This window comes from Prinia subflava, chromosome 4, assembly GCF_021018805.1.
Source record: "Prinia subflava isolate CZ2003 ecotype Zambia chromosome 4, Cam_Psub_1.2, whole genome shotgun sequence".
Taxonomy (NCBI): domain Eukaryota; kingdom Metazoa; phylum Chordata; class Aves; order Passeriformes; family Cisticolidae; genus Prinia; species Prinia subflava.
In genome coordinates this window covers 59501010-59528881 of record NC_086250.1, presented here as the reverse complement: position 1 = coordinate 59528881, position 27872 = coordinate 59501010, and the positions used below count along the sequence as shown (strand labels likewise).

The 27872-nt window shown below is 37.9% G+C and overlaps 1 protein-coding gene across 3 annotated transcripts in view; it reads left to right on the top strand.

The window, feature by feature from the left end:
* The window catches only part of SLC2A13 (solute carrier family 2 member 13), a 159179-nt gene that overhangs the window by 22164 nt on the left and 109143 nt on the right, over nucleotides 1-27872 (top strand). For all 3 annotated transcript variants that reach the window (XM_063396854.1, XM_063396856.1, XM_063396855.1), the window contains exons 2-3: nucleotides 6566-6725; nucleotides 10473-10681. In XM_063396854.1, coding sequence (XP_063252924.1) covers nucleotides 6566-6725; nucleotides 10473-10681 — 369 coding nt within the window. The remainder of the gene's footprint in view (nucleotides 1-6565; nucleotides 6726-10472; nucleotides 10682-27872) is intronic.

Sequence of the window (27872 nt, the reverse complement as noted above, 5' to 3'; positions counted from 1 at the left end):
TTAGTTTTGCTACTCAGATGTGAGCAGCGTTCTAAAATTATCAGTTGGCAAGAAAAGCTGGTTTTGTCAGAGTAGAACAAAAACTTAAAGTATAATTTTGTGGGAACACAACTGAAAGAAAATACTTCATGAAAGACTCTTTGTCTATATAGTGTGCCATACTTCTGGGGTCAATCATATTTCCAAGCCACTAAATTTAGATTGCAAGTCCAGTGTACAAGATTTAGGAAGTTTACCAGATTTCCTTCAGAGCTGCTGTGAGAAAACTCAGCTGTAGGTTGGCAAGTTTCCCTTTGTGATCTTAGGAATTTGCTGTTTACTTATACTCCCCTCGCACCCCCACAAAAAGCTCACCTTGACTGTGTATTCAGATTTTCTTGTAGCATAGCAACCTCTGTTAATATTTAATTCCTGCTTCTCTTTGCCACAAACTTGCTTCATCAGGTTGCCTCCATAAATCCTTGCAGCTTTATATGTTAGTGAAGGATGTTGAGAAAGGAAACTTTTTAGTTTCTGCCTGTTCACTTGGAGCTCCCAACAACAATTTTTTTTTATAAGCTATGTATGTTCTTTATTTTTAATAGAGATTAATTGCTGAGTTGCTGTACTCTGAAATGGGACAAGAGATTTCTTTGTGCTTTTTTAATGATTATTTCACATTTTCATTTTAGTTTCCACCTGGACAGTCTGGAGTTCCATGGTGGTTCAGGTTACTCCATTGTCATAGCTAATCCTGCCTGGGAGCTGGTACAGTCTTCTGATGTCCCTGTGAACTATTTAAAGGAGATAAGTGGTACAACTCCCTCAAGAGGCAGGTGGATATCCTTCCAGCTGGTTGTGTTCCCTGGTTTGCTTGGTTTTCATACAAGGTGTCATCCCAAGCTGGACAGGAGGAACAGAACTGTGATACAAAGAGACATCAGTTCCTAGATGTGCCTCCTTAGCACTTGTAGTTAACTATCAGTCCTCTTTATTTCGAAGTATGAAAGACTAGTTGAGTTGCAGTAAGAATAAAAATTTGTCAGGAAGCCTTCCCTGTGTTTTTGCTGCTTCTAACACTGCTTATTGGCTGATGCCAGTGAAAAGACTGGCACTTACATTCCTTCTACCTTAGAGCTTTTTATTGTGCTAGGCGTAAAAGTGCATCTCATTCAATATCCTGTTTCCAGCTTTTGTTGCTCATCTGTTGGTTTTATGATGCACCTTCCCTCCTATTGACAGGAGACAGGAGCTGTGGTGGAAGTCCCGATCTGGACAGAGTACGTTTGTATCTGTCTGATCTTGCAAAAAGAAGTCTTTAAAATGATTCCATCTCCTTAGCATTAATGATTAAATGCCTTTTCTGAACAATAACCTGGATTCCTTTTTTAGTCCTTGTGTTTTCTACTGTCATCTCATTTCTTAAAACATTATCATTCTAATTATCATAGAAGCTCTCCTTCATTAGCTTTTTTATTTCTGTTGTCAGTAGGTTTACTGACTTAATTTCTGTACTCTTTAATAAATTCTTCATGATGCTTACATGTTCATACTGGAAATACCTTTCTGGAAGGTAAAGTGATTCTAAGATGTCTTTTCACACCTCTGGTCTATTGATTGTCTTAAAATTGAGCTGTGTACAGGCTTGTCTCTGCTTTCTACTGGTAAGTCTGCAGATTATAATAGGAGCCTAGTAATTAGTCTCCTAAGTGATTTTAGTAGTGAAAAAAAACATTTAATGTGATGATTTCAGCCTATTGTGTCATCTGATGCTTCTTGTATAATAATTAGATGCATCTTCTGGTAAAAATTTAAGAAACCTTCTTTTATGTTTTTTCTAAGCTTTATCCTTTAATGAGGACAGAAAGTTCATGCCTTGGTTACTCAAATGGATAAAGACTGGACTTCCCCGCTCTCTTTTCTGATATTTTGTAGCTGTGGTGCACAATGTAGAGCTTCAGCCTTCTCTGACAGATTTCCAGTTAATTGTTTCCATTTTCTTTTTCTCATGTCCTGTAACTTATCAGCTCTATTAGTTAGGTAGTAATATACTTGCCTGCAGCAAGAATCTTTTATTTGGTGTGAGCAGTTTAACAGTGACAGCATATTAGAAAATGTCATCTAAGTGTAGATGAAAGCATCTCGTATGATGCATTAAGGAAAGATTCCATTGCAGCTGTATTTGTTTTGCTAGGAAAGCTGTTCTTTGTTTTTAAATTTAATGTCTGACTATTAAAATAATTACATAACAAATACTGGTTATGTATTTTAGAGATTTTGATACTTGGCTAATACTTAATGCCTTGCTTCTAACTGTGCCTTTTCAGGAGAACTCATTCTCCTCTGTTCTAGTGTGTCTTAAATGGAAATCAGAAGAGGTAAGTCTGGAGAACATCAATGCATTCTAAGGCAACCAAAAGCAAATGAGTAATGTAAATAACACTTGAGAATCTAAAACTTTATTTCTTTAAAGTGATATGACTTTTTTCTCTTAAATACCCATTTTTCCACTCTTGGTCTTTTTTTCAAGAAGAACTTTGCTTTTGTGTATGAGTGCTTGCTGTGTGACAGACAGATAAACTGGGAAGGCTTTCCTAATTGCCTCCTCCTGTTCCCTGAAACCTCCTGCTGCACTCTTTGAGACTCAGAGTAGCAAAGCATATGTTTTGATAGTGAAATGATAATTGAATATATGTAACAAATATATCTTCTGAATTGAGATTTTTTTTACTTGAATGTTTTGAAACCTGTAGGTTTTGGGACACAACAGTAAAGGAAGTAAGGTCTGAACAGAAATCCAGAAAGGCTGTTCTAGACAGCATTGTGAACACATTTCTCAGGGTGAGAAAGCTGGCATGGAAGTTGCAGAATTACAGAGTCATTTTTTTGGAGATCCACATGTTGAGATGGTCAAGGCCTAACTGAGCATGATTCTGGGCAGCCTGTGCCAGCTGCCCTGCTTGAACACCAGTTAGATTAAATGATCTTCAAATATTTCTGGCAATCTAAACAAATTCTGTGTGATTTTGAACTAATACCCGAAGTCCTTAGGTTTCCCTGAGAAATTGTGTGCTTTTTATTGCAGGTTTGATAATAAATGATTTCAACTATTGTATTAATGCCAGCTGAATAGCTGGTATCACTGGCTAGCTAGTGACAGGATTGTTGGGTGTGCAAGCTTCTTTTTCTCTGTTTATTCCTGTAGTCATCAACTTGTGAGAAGAATGCAGCAGAAACCATCTGTTGTCATGGCATCTCTTGTTTAAGACTTTTTACAAACACGTTAACTTCCATACCACCCCTATGTTATGCAGCAGGTTTTAATTTCCCCTGTAAGAGGCAAGTGTCATAGCTGCAGCTACCAGGGGTTCTAGCAGTGTCTCAGGGCTGATGGTGTGCTCTGAACATCAGTGAGAGCTTCTCACAGTGGTGTGGGTCTTCTTTTTGTATGCCTGAGGAGCGTTTTTGCCTGGCATGCTTTAAACAAGATTCCTCTGCAGGTCCTTTGTAGAATCAGTCTTTGTTAAGAATTGGAAGGGGGTAAAAGGTAGCTTTTTTACAAAGCATGTTTTGGTTGTGCACATTTGTCTAACTGTGTTCTTGTAAAAACCACAAATGTTGCTATCTTTACTTCTCAAATTAGCTTCACTATGTGATTGTGTATGTCAAAGGTACATCTTAAAATACAGTCCCAGGATTTTTTGGGAAGATGGCCACAGCACAGTGAGGGAACAAGCATGGGCATTACTGGCATGCCCAAGGCAGAGAGGTGGCTGGGGGACCAGGAAAGCCCAACCTCATTGTGCCAGGGCTGCCACAGCTGTAGGGACCTGTCACTCTGCTCCAGTGGCAGCCACTGTCTCATATGGGTCCTCGGTGGCTTTGGCAGCAAGTGGACACACTCCTGTGCTTTCCCAAAAAGGATTTTCTGTTATATGTATGCAGTCTTCATCACTTTAATTGTCCTTATTTCAAATACTGATGTGAAATATGGGAGAGAAACACCCCTAATGGTGGGCTGGGTTTGAAAATTCACTTCTCTGTCAAATACACGAAGGACTATTTGAATGCTTCTTTCCATGGTGCATTCTGGTTGGCTTTGAAAATTGGTTGAATAAATTTTTAATGCTCTTTTTTTTTCCCCTGACATTTTTATTTGAGTTTTTTATTCTGTGCCAGTTGCTCAGTCAATAAGAGATGGAGGCATTAGCATGTCCTGGGAGGCTCTGCTGGGAACTGGGTTATCATGCTGAGAGGCTGCTGTGAGTGTTTACCTATCTCAACAAAGCATCTTCTCATGCCATTTTATTATTAAACAATCTGTATTCCTTGCTCGAGCTTTTGGAGGCTCCCAGCAGTCCTGTCAGGCTAACCTTGTTGCTAAAGATGATTTTGTGCTCTTAGTTTGGTGAGTCAGCCAGGCAGTGGAGCGCTAGCTGAAGCCTCTGCCATCCCACGGTGAAGCCCTTCTGCTGTGACACAAGCCAGGAACCACAGCTGTGCTTCAGGAGCTTGTGCACACTTTTAGGTGACCCCATTTCTTGCTGGGGCTGTGGCACTGGCTGGTGCTGGTGTGGGGCTGTCTGTATGGAGCTGGTGGAGCTGCCCCAGGCTGGAAGATGTGTTGTGTCTGATGGCACTTGGCTGTGCTCAAGTTGTATCTCAGCTGACTTCAGTCAAAATATGTTTTTGGGTGGCTGCTGCCGATGTACTTCCAGTTTTAACTACAGAAGAAATCACTGTTTCTTGTCGGTTTTGATTCTTGTAAGGAAATAGGAATTTGGACCACCAAAGCATGTGCTGCACCCAGCTGTGCTTTTCATATGCTGTTGAGCTCTGTTTTTACAGTTTTTGTGTGCTCCTTGTGGACATTTCTGTCTTTTGCACAGATGACTCATTGCATAGTTAGTAGGAAATACTGCCAGTGTGAAGACAGAATAAAAAGCAGCTGTGGTTTACCATTAGTCCTTGTTTCTGTATGGTGATAGGGTTTTTTGCATTGAATCACAGAATGGTGTGGATTGGAACCTTAAAGATGATTTAGTTCCAATCCCCCTCCATGGGCAGGCAGGCCACTCTCTCAATCAGGTTGCTCAGGGCCCAGCCAACCTGTACTTGAAATAGCACATGAAATATTTTTAAACCAACTCAAGGAACAATTTGTTCTATAACAATAATGAATTGACACAATAATAATAATGATAATAATGCTTCGCCTTGTTTTTGTTTTTAGCTGTGGAAACCATGCTAAAGTTATTTTTAAACAGAATTTTGTGAACACCTGATGCCTTCAGTTAGTCACTTTGACTTATGTGTGCTTACTTGGATCATAGCATTTCTTTCTTTCAAAACTATAGTTATATCTATCCTTTTAACTTAAGTGTACATGCAATGTGAATTGAAGAAAGTTATTCTTTGTATCATTACATCAAACCTTGAAATTCCAATACAGCTACTGGCAACCATTTGCTTTGGGTATGCTTCTAGAGTTTGTTAGTTGCATTTTCATTGTTTTCATCCTTTGGAAGTCAGAAATCAAATTTGTCCAGCTTATTCCATTTAAATGTGTGCAGATTTTGCCATGAATAGAGTTAATTTTGTAAACATGAAGTACTAAGTTTAAATCCAAAATGTACCCCATACTGGTTGCTATGAAGAACAGTAACTCTACCACAGCTGAAATCAGCTCATTCTCCACCCTTTATTCCATCTAGATTCAGTGCATTCTTTTTACCAATAAACCCCTTCCCATTCTTTGATATAATACACACATATTCCCACAGTCTGTGTACCACCCCTTTGACATGTCTGTAAAGTGTCCATAAATGTCCACTGAGTTCCTTTAGTCCATGACTTTGGGCTCCATCTGTTAGGGTGCTCACTCAGGGCAGGAGAGGTGGTGTATTCTGTGGAGTTAGTGGGGACCAAAGCCAGCTCAGTTTGGGTCACCACTTGTCGTGCCCAGCCTTGGTCAGCAGCTCAGCCCTGTGGAGCTGCTTGTTCACACCTCGCTGACAGGGTGAGGGAGAGAACTGGAAGGGTAAAAGTGAGAAAACTTGTGGTTGGAATAAAGACAGTTTAGTAGGTATAGCAAAGGCACACACAAGAACAAAGCAAAACAAGGAATTCATTCACCACTTCTCCCGGGCAAGCCTTTATTGACCCACTTGCAGGAATGCAGGGCTTCATCATGTGTTACATCTGCTGGGGACTACAGACTCCATAATTCTGAATGTCCCCCCTTTCCTCCTTTTCCCCTAGCTCTGTATGTTGAGCACAATGCCATGTAGTTTGAAATATCCTTGAATCAGTTGGGGTCAGCTGTTGTGGCTGTGGCCCTTCAGAACTACTTGTGTGCCCCCAGCCTCACTGGTGGGGTGAGGTGAGAGGCAGAACAGGCCTTGACTCTGTGGAAGGAATAAAGAAAACATCCCTGTTTCCAGTACAAATATAAGACATAGCCCTGTACTAGCTACTATGAAGAAAATGAACTCTGTCTCAGCCAAAACCAAAATAGTATTTTATGATGAAAAGTGATGTAGTGTCTCTTTTGATTTTCTAACTGTAACTGAATTTATTCTTGTAGGTGTAGCATCTATGACTGTGCCAGTGTACATCGCAGAGGTGGCCCCGCCGCACTTACGAGGCAGATTAGTCACCATTAACACTCTCTTCATCACTGGAGGGCAGTTCTTCGCAAGTGTTGTCGATGGCATCTTCAGCTACCTCGCAAAGGATGGATGGAGGTTTGTGAGCCTTCCTTGCTAAAAGCAAGCTGATTTGATTGACAGCTATTACAATTCTTGTTGCTAAAACAGAATTTACATAGAAAGTGGTAAAACTGTTTACTAAAATGGAACTTCAGTAAATAAATCCTGCCGAAATAGAGCCAGACTGCTTTCACTTAAGCTTAATTTTCACAGTATGTGCAGGGTTTTTTCACTTTACTAAACTTTAAAGTGGGAGAGTAATAAATATTCATCACAAGCGTGAATAATTGTCATGATGTTTATAAAGGTAGTTTGCCTTTTGCATTTAGAATAATTACATGCTGATTTTTCAAAAAGTAAATTTCCAGTAAGTAATATGCTGTATGTGCAAGATAGAGGTGAAGTTTGAATATTCTTAATATGAGCAGTAGCAATCTATCAGAATGGAAGGATACTGTAGCATAAATTTATAGTTAAAAGCTTATGTCATAAAATAATAAAATTCTATTTTCTGGGTTGCACAAACCCAGTTGTCTCAGCCTCTTCTATGTCACATGCTCCAGTTGTGCGACCCATCTTAGTGATCCACTGTTATTCCTGGTTTGTGGTTTTCTCTTATATTTGTAGTCTTGGTCTTCCAAGTGCAGAACAATGTGTTGAGTAGTGAAGAGCAATTGTTTCTGCAGCCTGCTGGCATTTTGCAGTAATGCTATTTTATGTATGTGCCAAATACTTCTCTGCTGGATTGAGTGAAGTGAAACTTTCTCTGAAGAAACAGGCTACCACTCAGTGATGAGCTATCCAAGTATTTCAGCTGCAATGCTGGAGCTGTTGGCAGTGGTCTGCTGTCCTCAGCTAGTTTAGTGCAACTTAAGGCTGAGTAGGGAAGAGTACAGATGGTCTGTCCCTTGAAAGGAGTGGCCAGCAAATGCATGGAGAGAAATCACAAATGTTTACCCCTGAGTCATTACATATAAAAAGGAACATTACAGTAATTATTGTATCTCTTACTGATGGAATGGATAAGCACTGGAGTGCTGCAACAAACAATAAGGAACTTTAATTTTTTTTGGCTCTGCTTGTTCTTGGAAATGCTGGATATTAAATTAAAATAAACCAAAGAAAACAAATATTTAACGGGACCCTTATGTCGGGTTAGCTTTATAAACCCTGCTAACGCCATCTTAATAGTATTGCAGCAGTATGTCAGAGAAGGAGAAATGTTACAGCAGACTTATTAAATTTCATGCTGGATTTTTTCAGGTCCGCTAGACATCTGGCTTCAAACTCAAAGTCTTGTAATCTGTATGGGAAAGAACTATATTAGATTTCTGAGAGCTGGCTCACTGCATGAAATGTCTAAAATTGCCTGCTTTTTACTCTAAATTGATTATATCAAAATGGCTTGCTTTGAAAACGACACCAACTCTAGAACTTGCAATGGAAGTTCTCTCTCAACTAAACGTTTTCTTTCTGGCTTGCTCCTTTTACTTAACTTTGACCAGAATTTTGCAGATTGGAAATTAACTTTAGTGAGGAAGCACTGTCTGTACATTTCTTTCTTGTCTTGCCTATGATAAACAATCCAATAGAGTCCAACTGGTATGAATCAAGCTTTCAGGAGCCTTGATTGATTTTGCCCCCTAAGATGATTGCAGGCACCCAACTGCTTAGTTCTGGAGGCTCTTTTGCATCTAAGTGACTGAAGGGCTTTGGAGGAGCAGAAATTTAAGTAATAGGAGTCTGAAGGACTAAATCTGCATACTTAGATGCATTAAAACATACTTTTGCATGCATTTTGACAGGATACAGCAGTTGTTTGTAATCTCTGTGAGTTTGCTTTACTCTTCATATGAAATAGAAAAGGCTTCCTAAATATCACTCCATTAAAGATATTGAATCTACAATTTGGCGAGCTTCAGTGGTCTATGTATTTTGTATACAGCTACCAAAATGTTTGTGGAGGAGGAGAAGTGTAGGAATAAATGAGGCCATTAAAGAATGAGAACATTAGTGAATGAGGAATGAAAACATAAGTGAATTAGTGACACTGTTAGATACGTTGACTGAAGACTACTCAGCTAATAAGCCTTCCACAGACTTTGTGGTTTGAATTTATTTTCTTTCGTATGCTTTTCTTTTTTAACTAATGGTGAGCTATAGAATTTTAGCATGTTATCAAAAAAGAGAGAGCTGCTCACTTGAGTTCTTTCTAGAGCAAGTTTTGCTTGTATGACCTTTGGAAATTTTGGCTGGTTGTAAGAAGAACTTGAGAGCTCAGCTGGGCATGGGAAGACTGGTCTGCATGCACACTGTCCTGGGATGGCCATCCTCTTTGCATTGCCTCTTGGGTATTCTTTCTACCATTCTCCAGTTTTCTGCCTGTTTTACTGCCCATATTTTCCTTTTATAAATCCACAAATGCCTTCAAAAAGTATTTTTCCATTTTTACTCAAAATGCATTTGGACTTGACAAATACATTTGGTTCATTGCTCCAACATGAGGTTTTCAATAATGGTTTTTCTCTCCTTATTCAATTAGCAATCTCATTCATGCTTTATAAAAAGATCCAGGTGAGAGGCTGCAAATATGCATCCTGGGGTATGGAGAGATTAGCAAATTTCCTTAATCTCCTGACTGATGTCAAGGTGTGAATTTGTTTATGAGTACAGACTACCTCAATATTCAGAGGGACTGGTTTCTGGAGATGTTTTAATGGTTATATCCACTGCTGTGAAATCTGTGATAACTGCAATAGTGCACAAGTGACACCAGCACTGTTAAAAGTCTTTAATGAAAATGAAAAGAATCTGGGTGAAGTGTAAATGGGAAAAGGTCAGATTTAAAAGCAGAACAAAATAATACATTGTTCTGCAATTCTTTTTATCCTTTATTTGTTTTATGGAAGAAATATAAAAATGTGATGTATATAGGCCAGAGCTACACACGAAAATTGGTGGTGTGCTTGTCTTCCACAGCCTTTTCCCCAGCTATGGATGGAGCACATAACCCTGCCTGGGTGTTGTTGCTGATCCTTGGAAGCATAACTGTGCTTTTACAAGTGGTAATTCTCTGTTGAGTAGAGAACTAGCCTTAATGCTGTAAATAGTAACCCTTGGGCATCTAAAATACAGTTTTGATTTAAAACCTAACACTGTATCTGACTGAAGATTTAAAAGCAGACTCTGAAGATCTGGTGTAAATTCCTGTGCTGGTAGAATGAACTTTTTTCAGTGTTTCTGCTTATAGTCAGAAATTTTCAAAATTAAAACTGGCAAATGTCTGTGTGTATGTACTACTGACCAAATTATGCATTTTTCTCTGGCTGTTTTTTGTTTGGCTTAGGTTTTTGTTTGTTTCTAATATGTCTGTGAAACAATTACCAGATTTCCAATCTCATTTTTGTTACCAACAGTACCTGGTTTTCTCCATGCATTGGCTTTCTCTTTCTGTTGATTTTTGTCACTGAGATTCCAAACTAGTGGAATACTTCAGGTTTTTTATTTAGTCTAACTTAGTGTCCTCAGGATCAGTGGCACATGAGTCAGTGGCAGAGTAACCAACATGTCCCTGAAACTTCCTGGAAATGAAAGAAAGGGTCTTGTTTTCTAAAATACCTGCAAAATACGATTCTTGCCCCCTTAACTTACAGCAAGAAAGAATACAAGGAGTGGGAGATTTCTTCTGTAAATACAGATTTGAGCAGCTGTAACTGAATCTTCTCATAGCATATTTTTGTAGGCAAATAGTAGACACTTATCTATTTTCTTATTTATTTCCAGGTACATGCTGGGCCTGTCGGCTGTACCAGCAGTTATACAGTTTCTTGGATTCCTGTTTCTTCCCGAAAGTCCCCGCTGGCTCATTCAGAAAGGCCAGACTCAGAGAGCACGGAGAATTCTGTCCCAAATGCGCGGCAACCAGGCAATTGATGAGGAGTACGACAGCATCAAAAACAACATTGAAGAGGAGGAAAAAGAAGTTGGAGCAGGTATGCTGAATACTTGTTGGCCACTCTGTCTATCAGTGAAGAGACAAAAATCAGAAGACATGTTGAAGTTACAGCCTGCAGGAACTTGATGCTTTGCTTTATCTTGTCTGTTTTGCTGTTTAAAGTATTTACTATACTGGTAGCTTCAAGAATTAAGATATTTATATGATCTTGCATTTTCAAATTAGGTTCTGATTTCTTAAGTGAGGGAAGAGTAAAGCTGTGTAGGATTTTAAGTGTATATCACCTACACTTAAATGAGAATTGTTTTCAGAAAATAGATCAGTTTAAGAATGCACATCTCCAAGAGTTGAAATAAATAAAGTGAGGGTGGCTGTGACAAGTCTTTTGGGTTCCCTGACTGCAGATGCAGTGCAGAGAAAGGAGCAGGTACGACGGAGTGCCCCAAAAAGAAAATTTCACTTTAATGAGAAATAAAATGGGGATGATGCCCAAAAGCCAAGCACAGTTTAAGGACAAAACTCCAAAGACAAGAAACCAGGGAGGAGTGACAATATATAGAGTTGGGGATGAATGATCCCAGAAACATTACCAAATATGGACATAGACAATCAATATTTAGATTCATTAACATAATAACTGCAAAGGCCCCATGGAGGATACTTTAGCTCACCTTAAGTTAAACAAATGCCTCCCAGGGCTTGAAGCCAAGATCTGGCTTATCAGGGGAGAGACCTGGCTAGCCTTGTGCCCCTGCCAGGCTGATGCACACAAAGTTTGGTTTCTTTCATCAGTTGAAAAGGCCAGACACAAGAGAGGTCAGAAGGCATTGTACATGCCTCAATTATCCAGCAGCTTCTTCCCAGCAAACTGCATTCTAGACAACAAGCCTTTGGAAAAATGTACAAAATGAGTCCTGTAATACAGAGATTCTTTTTCTCTAAAAGCAACTTCTGAAAGTCCTTTTGCTGTGTCCTCAAGACAATAAGGCCCCTAAATAAAATCCTTTTTTCACTCTTTTGAATCTTTATGCCATATTTGCTCAAAATTTTGTGTTCATGTGTGTACTTATAAAACAAGGTTACCACTTGATTGACTTTCTGTACTCTGCATATTTTTTCTTTGCTTTCTGCTGGAAGTGTTGACCTGGGAATGTCAAGTAAGGGTCTTAAGTAAGAATTGTCCTTGGTAGGAAAATACTGTGACTTCTCACTGCTGGTGGAAAGAGAAATGTGAATCTCAATTTACATCTGTGTAAATTGAGATTCAGCATCTGATAATAACAATTATCATATTGATTTTGATCTTGAACCTTACAATAAATGTGTCTGGAAAAAGTTATTTGACATATAGTTGAAGGATTTTCAAAATATTCATCACTGGTCTGAAGCTGGGCTGGGTTTTTTTCCTCACATTATGTTTTTGAGGCTTTGGAAACCTTTTTTTCTGAGTTCTTGGGGCTGGGAAATGAAGTTCATGAAAGCTAAGTTGTTAAAAACATGAAGTGGATATTCGTAGAACAGCTTGGGCTTAAGAGTCCTGTGCTTAGGGTCTTCATTCTAATTAGGGAATGGGCTATTCACTTCTGTGGAAAACCACTTAATGTCTAGTACTTTAACACTTTGTAGAAATCAAAGGAACAGGCATTTGGTCTACTCAGTCCCTTGTTTTCCATAACTGGGCTATGGGCTGTTTCCATCACTGGGCTATTTCCATCACTAGGATATGACCCTGCTTGTTGCTCTTAAATCTTTTGTCATGATGCTTTTTGACAATTGTGAATCAAATGTGGTGTTGTAGGTGCAATAGGACTGGCTCTGTTGTTAAATCAGTCCTTTTTATATTTGTAACTTAGACTGGGACACTGATTGTGCTGACAGGCAATAGATTGTTGTGAAGGATATTCAGGTCTCTTGGTTTCCCCTACACACTTTCCCAGAAACTTAATGTGTTCCTGGAGTTTAGTTAAATCAATCACATTCCTAGGACAAAGCTTGTTTACAGATAATATGCTTTGCTCTGAGGTAATCTGCAGCTTCAGAGTTGTTAACCAAGGGCATTATAAAAATGAGGATAGTTACAAGTATAAGCTTTCCTATTTGTTATAAATGCTTTGCAGACAGGCATTGGACGGCTGTGGTCACTTTTGATTTTGATTATAACTGTAGTTCATCTCATTTAACTCAAGATCTTCATTGTTGGAAAGAGGTACATTGTATGTCAGCATTAAGATACATCGCGTTTGTTACCTTGCTGTGTCTTACAGGTGGCGTTAAATTGTAATTGCTTTCATTCCTTGAGGAACTGTCTGGATCCTCTGTATTGAATTTTGCTTGTGTAGTGCAAAAGCAACTTTCTGTTCATGGTTTCATTGGCAGATTTTCAGGTATTGACAATTTAAATGTGTGCATCTGCAAAGACTTGGCATTTTATTTTGCTATGGGTATATTAGGTATGGGGTTTTTGTTTGGGGTTTTTTAAATCTATATTAATGTAAAACTTTTTATTAATTTCCCCTATTTGTGGCAGACAGTGTTTTAAATGCTAGTTAATAGCAATGACAGATGACTGTAATTCCTATCAGACATTTTTGGATCTCATTCCAGTTCACAAAAAACTTTACTAAGCCTGAACTGACAGTGTGTGTACATGCCATTCAAGGAAAGATGAATTTGTGGATTGAAAATCATCTGGCGTACTTTTAGGTAAAAGTGCCTTTTCCTTTCCTGTCTTTTTGTTTCTTGACAAAGGACAGATGTTCTTTTTCACAGACTGATACACAAGCATCTTTGCCAGTTCCTTAGGGCATCACTTTGTAAGCTGTGTTTGACTCCTCTGCAAGGAAGTAACACAATGTGGCCGTAACACATTCTCCAGTCCCACACTAAAGAACTACAATGCCTTTTGTAACTGTTTTCATCAACTGTTCTCATCATGGAGGAGTGAATCATAGGGAAATTTCATCTGTATTGTTTAAGTTAACTTAAAAGTTAACTTAATTACTTTAAAGTTTAGTTTAAATGTGTGTCACAAAACTAGAGAACTTAATTGCATTTTTCACATGGTCATCAAGCAGCTTCTGTCTTCAAAATGACAAAAATGCCTTCAGCAACAAACTTCTGCTTCAGAAGTCTTCTATACAGTTATGGGATACCTGTTCAGTGAATGATTCACATTTCTGTATCCTTTCCAATACATTCAGTCAAATCAGTGCTGCTGATACTGCTAAGCAGCTTACATGTTAGCATTTTGAGATTGGCATCAGGAAAATAATGTATCTTTTTGACAAATACTTTCCTCATGACTGATTATGTAAATGACATTTTTTTCTGGCAGTCATGGATGCTGCTTTTGTGTGCTGTTATGTACTTCCAGTGACTTCTGGTGCTGTAACCTTGAATTTTAAGAAGTGGAGGAGAGGGCATTGCGTTCTGCAGTAATATTGCAAGACGAGTCAAATCTTGGTCATCATCTAATCATTGTCTGTTTACAACAGTTCTCAGATGCTGTAGTGCAAAACCAGACTGTTCATAGGAAAATTGGAATGAGGAAGATTTTAGAAAGGAGTGTATTCCCCAAGAGTTGAGCAAAGAGTAGTTTATGAGTGCAGAGTGGCCTTCCATCTCAAATATGCTGTAGATCTCATAGATTCCCCAGTGCTTGGCTTAGGTTCTGAGGCCTCATGGAGAGAAAAGGAAGACGATGATCAGAAGGGATTTGCAGAGGAAGATCAAAGAGGTTGCTGGGAGAGCATTCTGGCACAACTCTTTGCAGCAAAACAAGTCTGATTCAGACTGCAGCTGAATTGTAGTTTTTAGTTAGGCAAAAGTTCTGTAGTGCATCTTAGTTAAAAATAGACAAATCATAGCAATGCAGGTAAATGCTGGGGCTTAATTGCAGAATCAAAGAATCATGGAATGGTTAGGGCTGGAAAGGGCCTTAAAGATCATCTAATTCCAGTCACCCTGCCAAGGGCAAGAAACCCATTGGAGCCTCATCCAGCTTGGTCTTGAACACCTTCAGGGATGGGAAATCCAAAACCTCTCTAGGCAGCCTGATCCAGCACCTAAAAACCCCCACAGTAAAGAATTTTCTCTTAATACCTAATCTAAATGTATACTCCTTCATGCTAGGGCCATTCCCCCCATCCTGTACCTACATGCCCTTTTAGAAAGTCCCTCTCCAGCCTTCTTGTAAGCCCTCTCTACATATTGGAAGGCTGCTCTAAGAACTCTCCAGAGCCTTCTCCACACTGCACAGCTTGAGTTCTCTCTGTCTGTGTTTGTAGGAGAGGTGAACCAGATGCGTGGTAAACTTATTCTATGGATTCATTCCAGATCCACATCTGTCTTGTGCTGGGAGCCCCAGGGCTGGCTGCAGTACTCCAGGTGTGGTCTCATGAGAGCAGAGTAGAGGGGAAGAATCACCTCCCTGACTGCTGGTCACATCGCTTTGATGCAGCCCAAGATGTGGCTGCCTTTCGGCACTGCTGGCACACTGTTGGTTCATGTCCAGCTTTTTGTCCACCAGCACCCTCAGGTCTTTCTCTGCAGGGCTGCTTTCAATCCATTCTCCACCCCGTCATAGTACTTGTGATTGCTGTGACCCTGCTGCAGCACCTTGCACTTGGCCTTGTTGAACTTCCTGATGTTCTCCCACCTGTCAAGCCTGTCAGGATCCCTCTGGATGATGTCCCCTTCCTCCAGCGTGTCAGCTGCACCACACAGCTTGGTGTTGTTGGCAAACTTGCTGAGGGTTTACTTGATCCCACTGTCCATGTCACTGTCAAAGCTGTCACCATACTGACCCCTGAGGATTGTCACTTGTCACTTCTCTCCACTTGGACATTGAGCTATTGACCACAAGTCTTTGAGTGTGATCATCCAGCCAATTTTTTTTACACTGAGTGGTCCATCCATCAAATCCAAGTCTCTCTAGGTTTAGATAAGGGTATCATGCAGGACAATGTCAAATGCTTTACACAAGTTCGGGTGGATGATATTTGTTGCCCTTCCCATATCTACCACTGCTGGAACCCCCTTGTAGAAGGCCACCACATTTGTCAGGCCATGTGTATAGATGAAGTAGCTTGTGCTCCTAGGCAAATTGAAGTGTGGGATTTTTAATGTTAGTTCTAGAACAAGCACTTGGGAGTGAACTTAATGTGGTGGTTTTTGCATAAAAAATAAAGCTGTCTAGCAGACCTTTTGTAAAAGTTTTACTGGCTGCCACTATAGTAGTCACTTCTGACTGGAAAGAAATCATTAAAGCATCCAGTTGAGACGTTTAAATAGATTGTTAATTTTTCCATATGCTGGGCAATACTACAACGTTCAATGCAAATTGGAGAAAAGTATCAGTTTGTACTGTCTTTCTGGGTGAAAAGTGTCTGCAAACTGCATGGTTTTTCCTCACACTCCTGCATGTAGCTGTTCTCAGCTGCAGTGTGCTGGGATGCATGGATGGTATTTCACACAAAATCAGAAGCGATGTGTTTGGTACTAACTTAGCATCTTGATAAAATGAATGTCATTTGCATTAAGACTAGACATTTATTTTTGTGTAGACAAAGGACGTGTAACTGTGAATTGTAATTAGGAGAACAGTGGAATCTCCCCCAGCCTCATTTGTCCCACATTTCTCTAACCTGTGAATTACATTTCGGATTATTGAACTTATCTGCTCTGCATGTGGACCTTTGCCTTTTGTTGTCAGTTGTTATCCATGTACCTGTGTCAGCTGCTGATCATGAAGATGTCTTCTTTGCACATGTTACGTTTACTGATTTTGCCATGTAAAACTACTGGGGCTCAGCAGTGCATGGAACCATGCTGCATCTGTGAAATTCAGTGAGACATTTATAAAATTGATCATTATGTTGTAATATTGTTTAGCCTTCCATTCTATGTCTGTAGCAGAATGTTATGTAATGGGCATTGCTTCTAGATTAGACATTTTCCTGTGTTTTCATTATTTTAATGCACTTTTGCAATAGCCGAGCTTTTTTTGGGACACCAAGAAAGACGGCACTCTTTCAGTCTTGAAGGCTTGACTCACTTAACTTTTTTTGCTGTATTTCCTATTTCAGCAGTGAGTCAGTCTCCTTTATAACATTTTGTATTTCCCTGTTGGAGATAAATGTGTTATGACAGAAAGGTAAAACCACCTCATTGCTATTAGGTTTCTGCTTGTAATTTTATCCATTTAACTGAGAGTTAAAATATGACATTAGGAGGCAGGAGATCTGGACCCTCAGTCTTTCCTGCTTCCAGTATTCCTGTTTCTTGCGCCTTTTCTCCTTAAGTAATACTTTAACTTGTTAGTATTACTGGCTGTGGCTTTGGCTGGAACCATTTGATATGCATCTTTCTAGGGAGATACTTAGAAGCTTGCAGTGTTTTCATTCTTATTCATAATGCTCCTCTTGCTTCTGGGAGTCCTTTTTATCCCAAGGCCATTGCCATTGCTTGATGTTAAAAGAGATAGTCATGCTTATTATTACTGGACATCAACTGGAATCTTATTTAATGAAATGTGGTTATACTGTAATGCTCTGGTAGGACTCTGCAGATGTCTGAATAATTCCACTTCCAGGCACTAAACTCTTTATTTGAAGCTAATTCTTCTTTTATGATAATCAGTGGCTTGTGTTACCTGTAACCATGAAATTAGATGATAGACTTTGGGGCGAGAGGAAACAAAGGATTTGGGTTAAGGATTTGTTGAAGAAGTCTCCAGGTACAATATGGGTGGTAGGCATGACAGCCTGAAATTCTGGCTTCTGTCAAACCAAATGCCAAGGTCAGTTCCCAATTGGTTTTGCCTTTAGGTTTTCTGGGACACTTGGCTGATAAAAGAGGTACCTGAACAGAATGTCTTGGTTTCATGCTTGTACTTTAACCATTTTATACTTTAACCACTTATATATGGAAGTATTACTTTTTTTTACCTTAAGAAGAAAAAATCAATCTGTATATGTCTCCATTGCAATTTGTTTGGAGTTGAACCCATTAAAAAAAGCACTCCTAGATAATTAAAATTCATACAATGCAGGCAAATAGAACACGGAGACATTTAATCTTGACAAAGTATGCTAACTATATTTAATGTACAATCAGATAACAACAAAAAAACCTTCTACACAGCTTGGCAAGGAATATTGAAAGTATCAATTACTGTATGAAACAATTAATATAGAGATAAGATTTTGGGTTCCTTTTCATCCTTAAAGTCTTTTGAATAGCTAACTTGTTCTTGCAAATATGACCTTTGAGACATGTATTTTATAAAAAGTATAGTTGTTTATTTCCTTGTACAAAAATGTGGCTGCTGTATTTTAAAAATAATAGGTTGTTTCTAGTATCTTAGAGCTCTGATTATACTTTAGGAATCCTGCTGTTAGCATGTTTACCTGGCAGGGTGTTTCAAGTTAGCCTTGCTTCAGTGGCTTATAACCAAAACCAATTCCTTAATCTTTCACCTCAGTTTTTGATGTACTGGCTTAAAGTAGGTGTTTATCTGGAAATGGTGGTTAATGGCCAGTCTGAAAATCACAGATCAGCTGTGTGTTTTGGAACAAGCTCTGCTTTACCTGAATTCCAGAGAGATTTTGTGTATGGTAGTCCTAAAGGGCAGGAAAATTAAAACTTGGTAAAACTTCCTCTAGGTATAGGGAAGCACTGAAAGGCAGTGAAACACTTTCAGGTTTAGTTTTATTTCTGTGCCCCACTTTAGATCCACTCTAAAATTTCTGAAAGTACACTTAGCTTCTTATTGACAGTGTTAATAAGCATTTTATTAGGTCACAGCTTCTGAAGCCTACAGAAAATTCAAGTTACAAGTCAGGAAAATAAAATTAGAAGTAATTCATCTCTTACCAGTTCAACTGTAGTTTTGAGCATAATGAATTTGCTTTAAGCCAAATGACATTATTCACAGATTGAACCTGAATTTGCTGATGCTTGTTTAGTTCAGAATTGCTGCTCTTCTAAGCTTAATTGTGGTACTGCATGTCTGGAAACAGTATTGGAATCCATCACTGAACATTCATCTGCTCCCCATGCCTTGTTTAGGAACAGGTATCTGTTCAGTGAAAAAATAGGTTTCAGAGTGAAAAAATGTTGGAAGAATAAGATTAATAATTAACATCCTTTTATGAGAGAAGATGGTTATTCTAAATCAAAAACTGTCTGAAGAAGAGGCTGTGAATAAGGATAGTGTGTTTCAGTCAAGTCCAAGGGAATAGGAATTTGTAACTTGTGCTACAAAAGCAAACATATCCCTATGCTTCCTCCCCCTGCCCCTTTGACAATTTAAAATGGAATAGTTTATTTTCTTTCCTAATGTGAGCAGCCAAAATTAGAATTTTTTGGCTGGCTCTCAAGCGTTACAATTATCTCTGTTTCATGTTTATTCTCTGTTAGAGATAGCTACAGAAATTTAAATTTATAGAAAAGTATCTATTTCTTTTAATACATATCCTACTTGTTTTTGGACTTAAACAAGTTATTCCAACTGACTTAATCTAGATCAGTTTCTAGAAGCTAATGGCTTCTGTCCCCAGTTTCCATGTCTCCTCAGAACTCAGTTCAGTGCTGGAAAGTGGTAGGCTAGACACATTTCTAGGATTTTCTAGAGGTAGTGCTTAGTTGTATAACTTGGCCTGTTATCAAAAGTCTTCCATATAATACCATAAACTTTAAACAACGTTTGTTACATTTACAGTAGTGCCTTCTCAGTCAGGGAAAAACCCCAAAAATAGTGTGGCATGTGATGAGATTTTGGGAAAGCTGGACAAAATATTTCTGCAAAATTGAACTTGGACTTGTGGGGGGAGTATTCTTGGTCAATGGAAAGAAAAGTGGATGTGTATAACATGAATAATAGTAAAAGAAACAGAAAATAATTAAGAAGAATCTGCCAGTTTGCTGGAGGGCAGCTTGGGTGTGAACTGGGTGCCAGCAGTATGGTAGCTTGGTTGTTTTAGAAATGGGAAAGAATGGTTTTGAATTCCCTGCATACTCTTGTAGGAGAGGTGGGCAGGCACTGCCTTCATAGCACATTTGTGTTTTGGACTTGTTTTTTTCTGGCATAGTTACACTCATGTACTTGTTTCTCATCTGAAATTGTAGATCTACTTTTTCTGTTTATGTATATCTTTCTTAAAGAGTAATAAAACTGCAGTGTCTCTAGAGTGCTAATGGTATGCAAGAGCTCAGTTAATTAGAAAAGGAGGGGAAAGAAAAAGGCCTGGTTCTTTATAATTTCTCTGCTGAATCCAGCATCTGCACTGAATGCACAACTCTAAGTCGAATGCTCCTGCTTGAGCCTCCTGTTTACGTGCAACAGGGATTCAGACAAAATGTACAGTGTTGTGTGAAAATGTTAATGGGTATAGGAGGAAAATTTTTTTTATAGACTGCTGAGGAATATTTTTAACACTTTGCTAAGCTTAGTACTATGGTTCTTTGAGTTAGCTCTTAGAGCAGGTTCTGTAGCAAAAATTGGAGATAATCTTGCTGCTTCTTTGCATAGTTATTTATAAGACAGAACATTTTGGTAAATCTTGTCAACCAATGTAATATTTACCATAATTGGCATGCTGCCATATGTAGATTGTGTTTTGTTTGATTGAAGACAGATTTGGAAAAAAAAACAACAAAAGCTTTAATATTTGTTGCTGTGCATATTGCTGCTGGGATTTCCAAGCTACCTATGCTCCTTTACAGGAATATTTTTGAGGTTACCCTGTGTTAAGAAGGCAAGTTATTGGGATTCTTCTGTTGAAAAAAAAGTGAAAAATTGTATGGTACTTCCATGTTGGCTATTTGGCTAGAAAATGTATTTAGGCCTAGTGATTTCATCTAGGAGATAAGAAACAGATTGTTTCTTTACATTAATTCTCTTTGTAGTTTTTACAAATGGTGAACCACTTCAGAATTGTTTTATTCATAACTTTTTGGACCAAAAAAAGTTAGAATTCTTCTTTCCTTTATGGTCATGTGTTGGTTTGTTTGGGGTTTTTTTAGGAGTATCCCCTAAGCCATTGTGATGCTCAGCTTCTGTAGTATGCTAGCCTTGCTACTGAGCCAAATTCCTAGGAAAGAGCTTTAACACTTTGTGTTATTTCACTCCAGAACAGGAAGGGTATGCACAACCTCTTCCTTTTATCGTCTGACTGAATGTGTCTGGGGGCTTAGCCTTTTTGGGGGGTGTTTCTATAAGTGAAGTATTAACAAGTTAACAAGTCTTCTGGAAAAGGTCCATTTAGATTTGAGAGGGTTTATATGTTTGAAGCATGTGTATGTGTGCACAAGACAACTAATGCTGCATGAAAAATTCACAATGAATAATTTTTCTAATTTATTCAAATTATTTAGACTTTCTTCTTAACATTTTACTATGGATTCTTTGGAAATTGTGGCTTTCAAAAATACTTAACAGTATTTCAATCTTATTCTAGAAATACCTGTACAAAAAAAGCTCTGATTAGCTCAGTTAACAATTAAGAGAACAATTACAGAAAATTAAAAAAAAAAATTGATTATGGTCCCTTTCCATCCCTGTTTTCAGGTTTTCCTTTTCCTGAAAAAAACCAAACCAACTTCTCCTCAACAAAAATCCCACCCCTACCATCAACAACAATTCCTTCACCAAAAACTGCCGGTCATTTTTAGCAGGTTTTTTTTCCCCTCAGGAAACCACTGTTCTGTTAAATGTGTTTTTCCTATGAGGAGAGGAGCACTGCACTGTTCCTGTAGTGATCAGTTTGTGTATGGTTTTTTTCCCTTTGAATAGTTAGAATAGTCAGAGGTAAATATTGCTTTTATGGATAATGATGGTTTTGAACATTTTTGTTGTTGAGTATTTCTGTTTAAGGAGAAATAATATTTTCTAAGCCAGTATAATTTAATATCTATGGATATTCAAGTATTTTCCAAAAGTCATATGGAAAATGTTATCTAGTCAAAGTAAGTTCTCCTGCAGTGCAGCCATGGTGATCTATGAATGAACTCTTTTTCTCCAATATTGTGAGTTATATTTAGCATTGTTCTGTTACTTAATGTTGTAACTTAATAGCAATTACATTGCTATTGAAGTAAAATTCAGCAAAAATATACTTGAAATTGGATTAAGAACATAAATAATTTTAGTTATTCTGTCCTTTTGAGTTTATATAGAGTAGATTGAAGTAATGAATTTTAATATAAATATTCTATAACTACCTTATCTAACACAAACCACATGTGATTTTTCATAGTAGCTGAGGTGGATGTAACTTATGTTAAAAGTATGCAAGTATGGATGTGTAAATGAATAAGTTATGATTCTGTGGTGTGTGATATAGACAGTAGATGATTGAGCCAGAAGACTTCCTTTTTAGTTAAAGCAAATACATGTTTCTATGGTAATAAAAGTAAATTTAAAATGTAGGTGGTTCTGACTGTTGCTGGTCTAAAATAAAGGTGGCAGTTGCAGAATAGCACATTTCATGGCCAAAAATATCCAAGATTTTTATTAAAAAAAAATACATCTATATTGCCCCATACCTAATTTTTGAAATTTTTGAATAGTAAACTCTATCTGATATATATTTTTTCCCTCCTTTAATTTTTCCTTTTTTCTATGGTGCCTAGCAAAATAAAATCTGCATATATGCAAATCTTTTATCAAGTAGATTTTATTAAATATATTTAAATAGATTTAAATGGTAAATGATATTTACTACCTTAGCATCTTTCATCATTTGAGACTTTAAGATTTTAATGCTTGTGAAGTGATGATTTTTTTTAGTAGTATTCAAGAGACAAGAGGCATGAGATATCTTTTATTAGAAGATAAATTAAAGCAGTATTTACCAAAGAACAGGAGATTGGTGGAGTGGGTAGGGTATAGCAGGTTGCAAATAAATAGGGTAGAACATAATAAGAAGTGTTTATCCTACTCTAATTAGAGTTCAGAAAAACAATGGAGACACTATTTCATTCTAGATTAGATTGTTCAGAGCTTCACATCCATTGAAGCACATTATTAGAACAATCCATTATAGAATACCCAAATACCAGCTATTCATGAGTGAGTTGCCTGAAATTAATTCATCCTGCCCTATCTGTCATACATACATCATTCAAGCTGTTTGCTTTTTGTGTGCTCCAAATTTTCCCTAAATCCATAGGCTAGACCACAGAAGACTCAAGTTTCAATATCTGTGGAATTTTGTCTTTTTAAGAAGGGAGTATAGGCAGCCTAATTAGCATATTAAAGATTACATTCTGCAGCCAAAATTTCTCGTTATTAAAGCATACTGTGCATACATTAAAAAAAAGTGTTATCTTTTTGGTCACTCATACATTTTCATTTTCTGTGCCATACCCTGACAGAACTTCACGGGAACTCAAGTTCATTTAGCAGGATGGGAACATGTGGTACTAGTCCAAGGCTGAAACTGGATCTTTCAGTTGATATAGTGTCAGGTTTCATAATGTCTTCTTTTGCAACAACAGTCAAGATTTTCTTGAAGTTATAGCCAGAGAATATTTTGTGTGAAAATATCAAGCTAAATTTGCAGAGATTCTGGTATTATCTGTGAGGTACACACTGATTTCCCTCATCACAGTGGAGGCTCACATGGCTGTCCTTGATAATTTAAATAATTGGTGTTAACTACTCAAATACAGTAGATGAAATACCTTGAAAAGACATAGTGTTTGTGCCACCTGGTTGCTGCCTGTGGTACTGGGATGATGGATTTGTGTTCCAGTTCCTGTCCAGCAGGAACAATCAAGACCTAAGGAAAGGGCTTTGGATATCTGAGCTACTGGGAGCCAAAGAAACTGTTGGTGTTGAATGTTTTATCATGGAAAACCAGCCAGTTTATATTATATAAATCTATGAATAAAAGCACCAAATTATTGTTGATGAATGATTTTGTAAGCCTAGAAATAATGTATGTACTCCAAGGCTGCATCCTGTTAATATGTTGACATGCAGTATTAGATGTAAATCCTGGACATAAACAGAAAGGCACATTTTAAAATATGTGCTTCATTTATTCAATATTTGAATGCAACTGTAATGTAACCCAGCAGAATTACAGAGGAGATAAAATTTAGTCTTTTGTTATTTAGTTATTCAAGGCAAATTGTCTGTATTTTACAATTTTGAGTTGTTATCATGCAGTTTAGTGTTCTGTTCTGATCCAGGAAACATTCCCTACTATCTGCAGCCAGGTCTGTTGTGCTGGGAGAGCCTGGCTCAAAACACAGAATATCATCTGGTCTGTACAGCTCTGTCTTTGACAACTCCTCCCAAATGTGGCTGATGGAGGCCAAGATATTCTTTGTTCAGATGCAGGCAGATACATTTAAAACATGAATTCTGAAAAACCTTCATGGGTCTTTCGTGGATGTAGGTGCGTTTTACTAAGCTGCAGTTTATAATGGATATGTTAAGAGATCACAAAAGTATTTTAAAATAAGGTCTTCTAATATGCTTTGATTTTATAATTTTTTTCTTATCAGCTGAAACTGGTTTTCAAATTCAACTGAGAGATTTTTTTAAAATGTAATTTAATAAGCTTGCACTCTTCTGCACTGACAATAAACTTATATTCTTTTTTTCCCTAACTTCAATACAGAAAAATTAACCTGCAAAACCTATATATACCTTTTCTCTACATGTATTTTAGAACCTAAGGAATCTGAAGAGAAATGTTCCATTTTAGCTCAGCAGTTTCAAAGCAGATTTCTTCCATAATGACTTGGATAATTTCAAAGTCTTTTTCTCCTCTGGTTCTTCCAAAAATATATTAATTTATTTGGTGATAAGACTCTCCCTCTAAGTTTTACTTGTTTTTCCAAAATTGAATATTATTTTATGCTGAAATCAGTCTTAGAACCAATTCTTGCTTAAATTTTGTAATACTGATATTGGGATAATAGTGATGTATTAGATAAAATTTGTGAGTTCTAATTGTAAGACATAACAATAGATAACTATTCATCAATTTTGTGTAAATCTTGTATGATATATGAAAAAGTGTAATATTTTGTTGCCATGGTGATAAGCACAGTAGTTCTTTTCAGGATTTTTTTGTAGCAGCTTATAATAGTTGTAGCTTATAATAGTTGAAGTAGCTGCAAAGGGAAAAGTGTTATCACTGCAACTTGAGCTCCATTCAGAATATAAGCCTTGAATGACATATAAACTCTTTTTATAGTACAAGGTGCCTTTAGGGCCTGAATTGTACTAATGCATTATAGCTAAACTTCACCTCTAGAATAAACTTGGATTTGGCATTTAAATTCATTCAGGAAGGTTTAAATGCATTTGTTCAATTGGGAGAAAAATTACTAGTGGCTTACTTAAAAGATTTAATTACATGAAATACAGACTTTTGTTTTTCTTTGGAGAGTGTCTATGTGTGTTTTTTTCAGTGATTCATTTCTCTGTAGTGAGAGGAGAGAATGTTTGGTGTGGCCTGTAAGGGCTCTGTATATTTTCCTGTGTTATATTTCTTAGTAACAATGTGTAAGAACATCTATTACTACAGTAACTGCACCACTACTGTGATAATATATCAGCAAAGTTTTTGTGTGCAGTAAAGTAGTCTGTAATTGTGAGCTACTGGTGAGTCTTAAAATAAGAAGATTTTGCCTTTTCTTCTCTTCTTAAAAAAAGCATTTCTTGTTGAACTCTAAAAATTGCACTGTGGTGGTGAACAGTTGGGAAGCACAGCATGGAACCAAACTCCTTAATATCTCAAGCAAACAATTTTCTCTTATTTTCTTCCATTAGGAGTGTTTTGGACAGGGAGTGTATAAGATGGGCTGGAAAGAAAGGTTTCAGTTCCTCTGATAACTCTTCCCCTGGGTACTGGATAGCCTATAGGTAGTGATTCTTACTCAGTTTCATTCATGAGAGATCGAGATTGGCTTGCTATTTTACAGCATAAATACTTGAGGCAGTGTGATTTGATTTCTGGTAGAATTGAGAATAGACTCAAGGTATCAAGTTCTCCGACTTCTGAGACACAATATAATTCACATGCTGTAGGTGCTGCCTATGGAATGTGCCTACAGCATTTACTGTTACATGGCATCTTCTAGTGGCAGTAAATGTGCTGCTAGAGGACTCTTCTTGTCTCATTTACTACAGGTGATGAAGGGACTCAAGTGACTCTAGGCAGATTGTTGCACATTTGGGTTTTTTAGTTAACAAAATGCATGTGTTCATAGCATCAAAAGAACATTCAGTAGCAATGTTAGAAGAACATGCTGAAGTGAAGTGTTCACATTTTAATGGAAATGAAAGCATTGAACTGTCTGTAATTCTGCTTATGTTTGCTTCTGTAGTCCCGTTAGCTGTGTCTTGATTCACCAGGAGTCAACAGCAAGTGTCTAGGAAAGAGTAGAACTTGACCATGTATGGTATTTTACTGAAGAAAATATCACAGAGAGAGAGAGAGAGAGAGATTTCCTAGTTTCTGGTGATTTTGGATATATTATCCATGAAATTCTCTAGTCACATATAAACTTTTAGTACATTATGCATATTTAAGTGCTAGCCATAAATTAACTCCAGTATGGAATGTAAGTGTTTAATTCTATAACTATTTTTCTTTTTAATCTGAGGGTTTTTTCATCTTTTCAGTTGTTCCTATGCATTTAGTCTGGTTGGGTTTTTTTAGGGTAATAATTAAGTTTTCCAAAAGTTTACAGCAATTAATTTGGTTTTTTTGAACAGATTTTTTGTAGGATTTGTCTACTGTTAACAAAGTTCTTCAGTCTGTTTAAGAAAAGGTATTTGTTCTTTTGCAATATGATTAGGAAATGCCTCTATATAAAAATTACACATCTCTTGATTTCTGAACGACTGTATTTTCAAAATCCTTCATGCAGTGAAGTTCTACTAATCCTACACTTTACAGTGAATGAGCAGACAAGGGCCCGGCACCAAAGGAAGTTTCTAAGGGTTGCCTGAAGCTGTGATGGATTCCCACGAATCCCCGTGGCAGTACTAGACCATGCTCAGGCTTTGAAGCTGAAGTACACGAGCATGCTGTGTGCGCGGGGAGGGGAGGGCGGTGGGTGTGCGCCAGCCGGGGGTGGAAGCTCCTCAGGAGCTCCAAGCGTGGATGTTGACAAAGCTGGCTTCATACCCACACTTCTGTCAAATGTACCCAAGTGGGAGCTGCTAAACTAAGCAGTGCTCAGGCTGTTATTCCGTGGTTCTTGAATGGAGTCCCACTTCATTCACGGTGGCATTCTCTTCTACATCCTTGTTTGGAGGCTAGTTTGGGTAATCTCTGTGCAACACAAACTACAACAAATTGTCTCCATGTTGTGATCAGATCCTAGATGCTGTGGGGGACATTTCTTTGTGGTCTCTAGGTCTCACACGAGTCTGAAACAACCTGTGGTGTGGAACAGGGGCTATCTCAGACATCTGCCTCAGCTGCCTTTACTGTTGCATTTGAAGCTGGTGCTTTGACGTGTATCCTTTCACATGCTCAGGCTGCTGTAATGCTGTTCCTGAGTGTTGTAGAAACCCAGCACCATCAGTGGAGTCTGTTCCTGTGCTCTCTGTGTGTCAGCTGAGCTGCCCTGCAAAGACACAGTAACACTCGTACAGTCTCTTTAAAAATTAATACTAAACAACACAAAGAAATAGACTTAAGAAGCAATTACCAAAAATTGCTTTAGTTAGCTAACTAGGTCAATGCATCCCCAAAGACAGATGCAGAAAATCACTTGCATTACATTTTGACTGGTTCCGAGGGGAAACGTAATTTATATAAAAGGCTTTCTAGTCAAAACAGGACTCACAAATTAATCCCTGATGAGTGTTTGAAGTACAGACCTCCTGAATGACGAGCTCTAGGGAATGCTTGTTGCCCTGTCACTTTTAGTTGGTTCATATTTTCTTCATTTCTTTAACCTGCTTTTATTACTGCTTGAGATTTGCCATTGGCTTTTGATTTCTTCAATTCTTGTGATGCTTTGTCAGGATAGGTATTGCTTATTTCTTCTACTGCTTCAGTAACAATGACTAATGAATTGGTATCTGCAAGGCATGATTAGGAAAAAATGAACTGAGACTTGCTGCCCACAACTGTAGGTTTGGAAATTTGGCTGTACCTTAGGGAAATCAGAACGCCAAATCTTGCCCACGCAATTTTGGTCTGTATCTGTCATGTCAGCCTACCTGAAATGAGTTTTCTTTTCTTTTA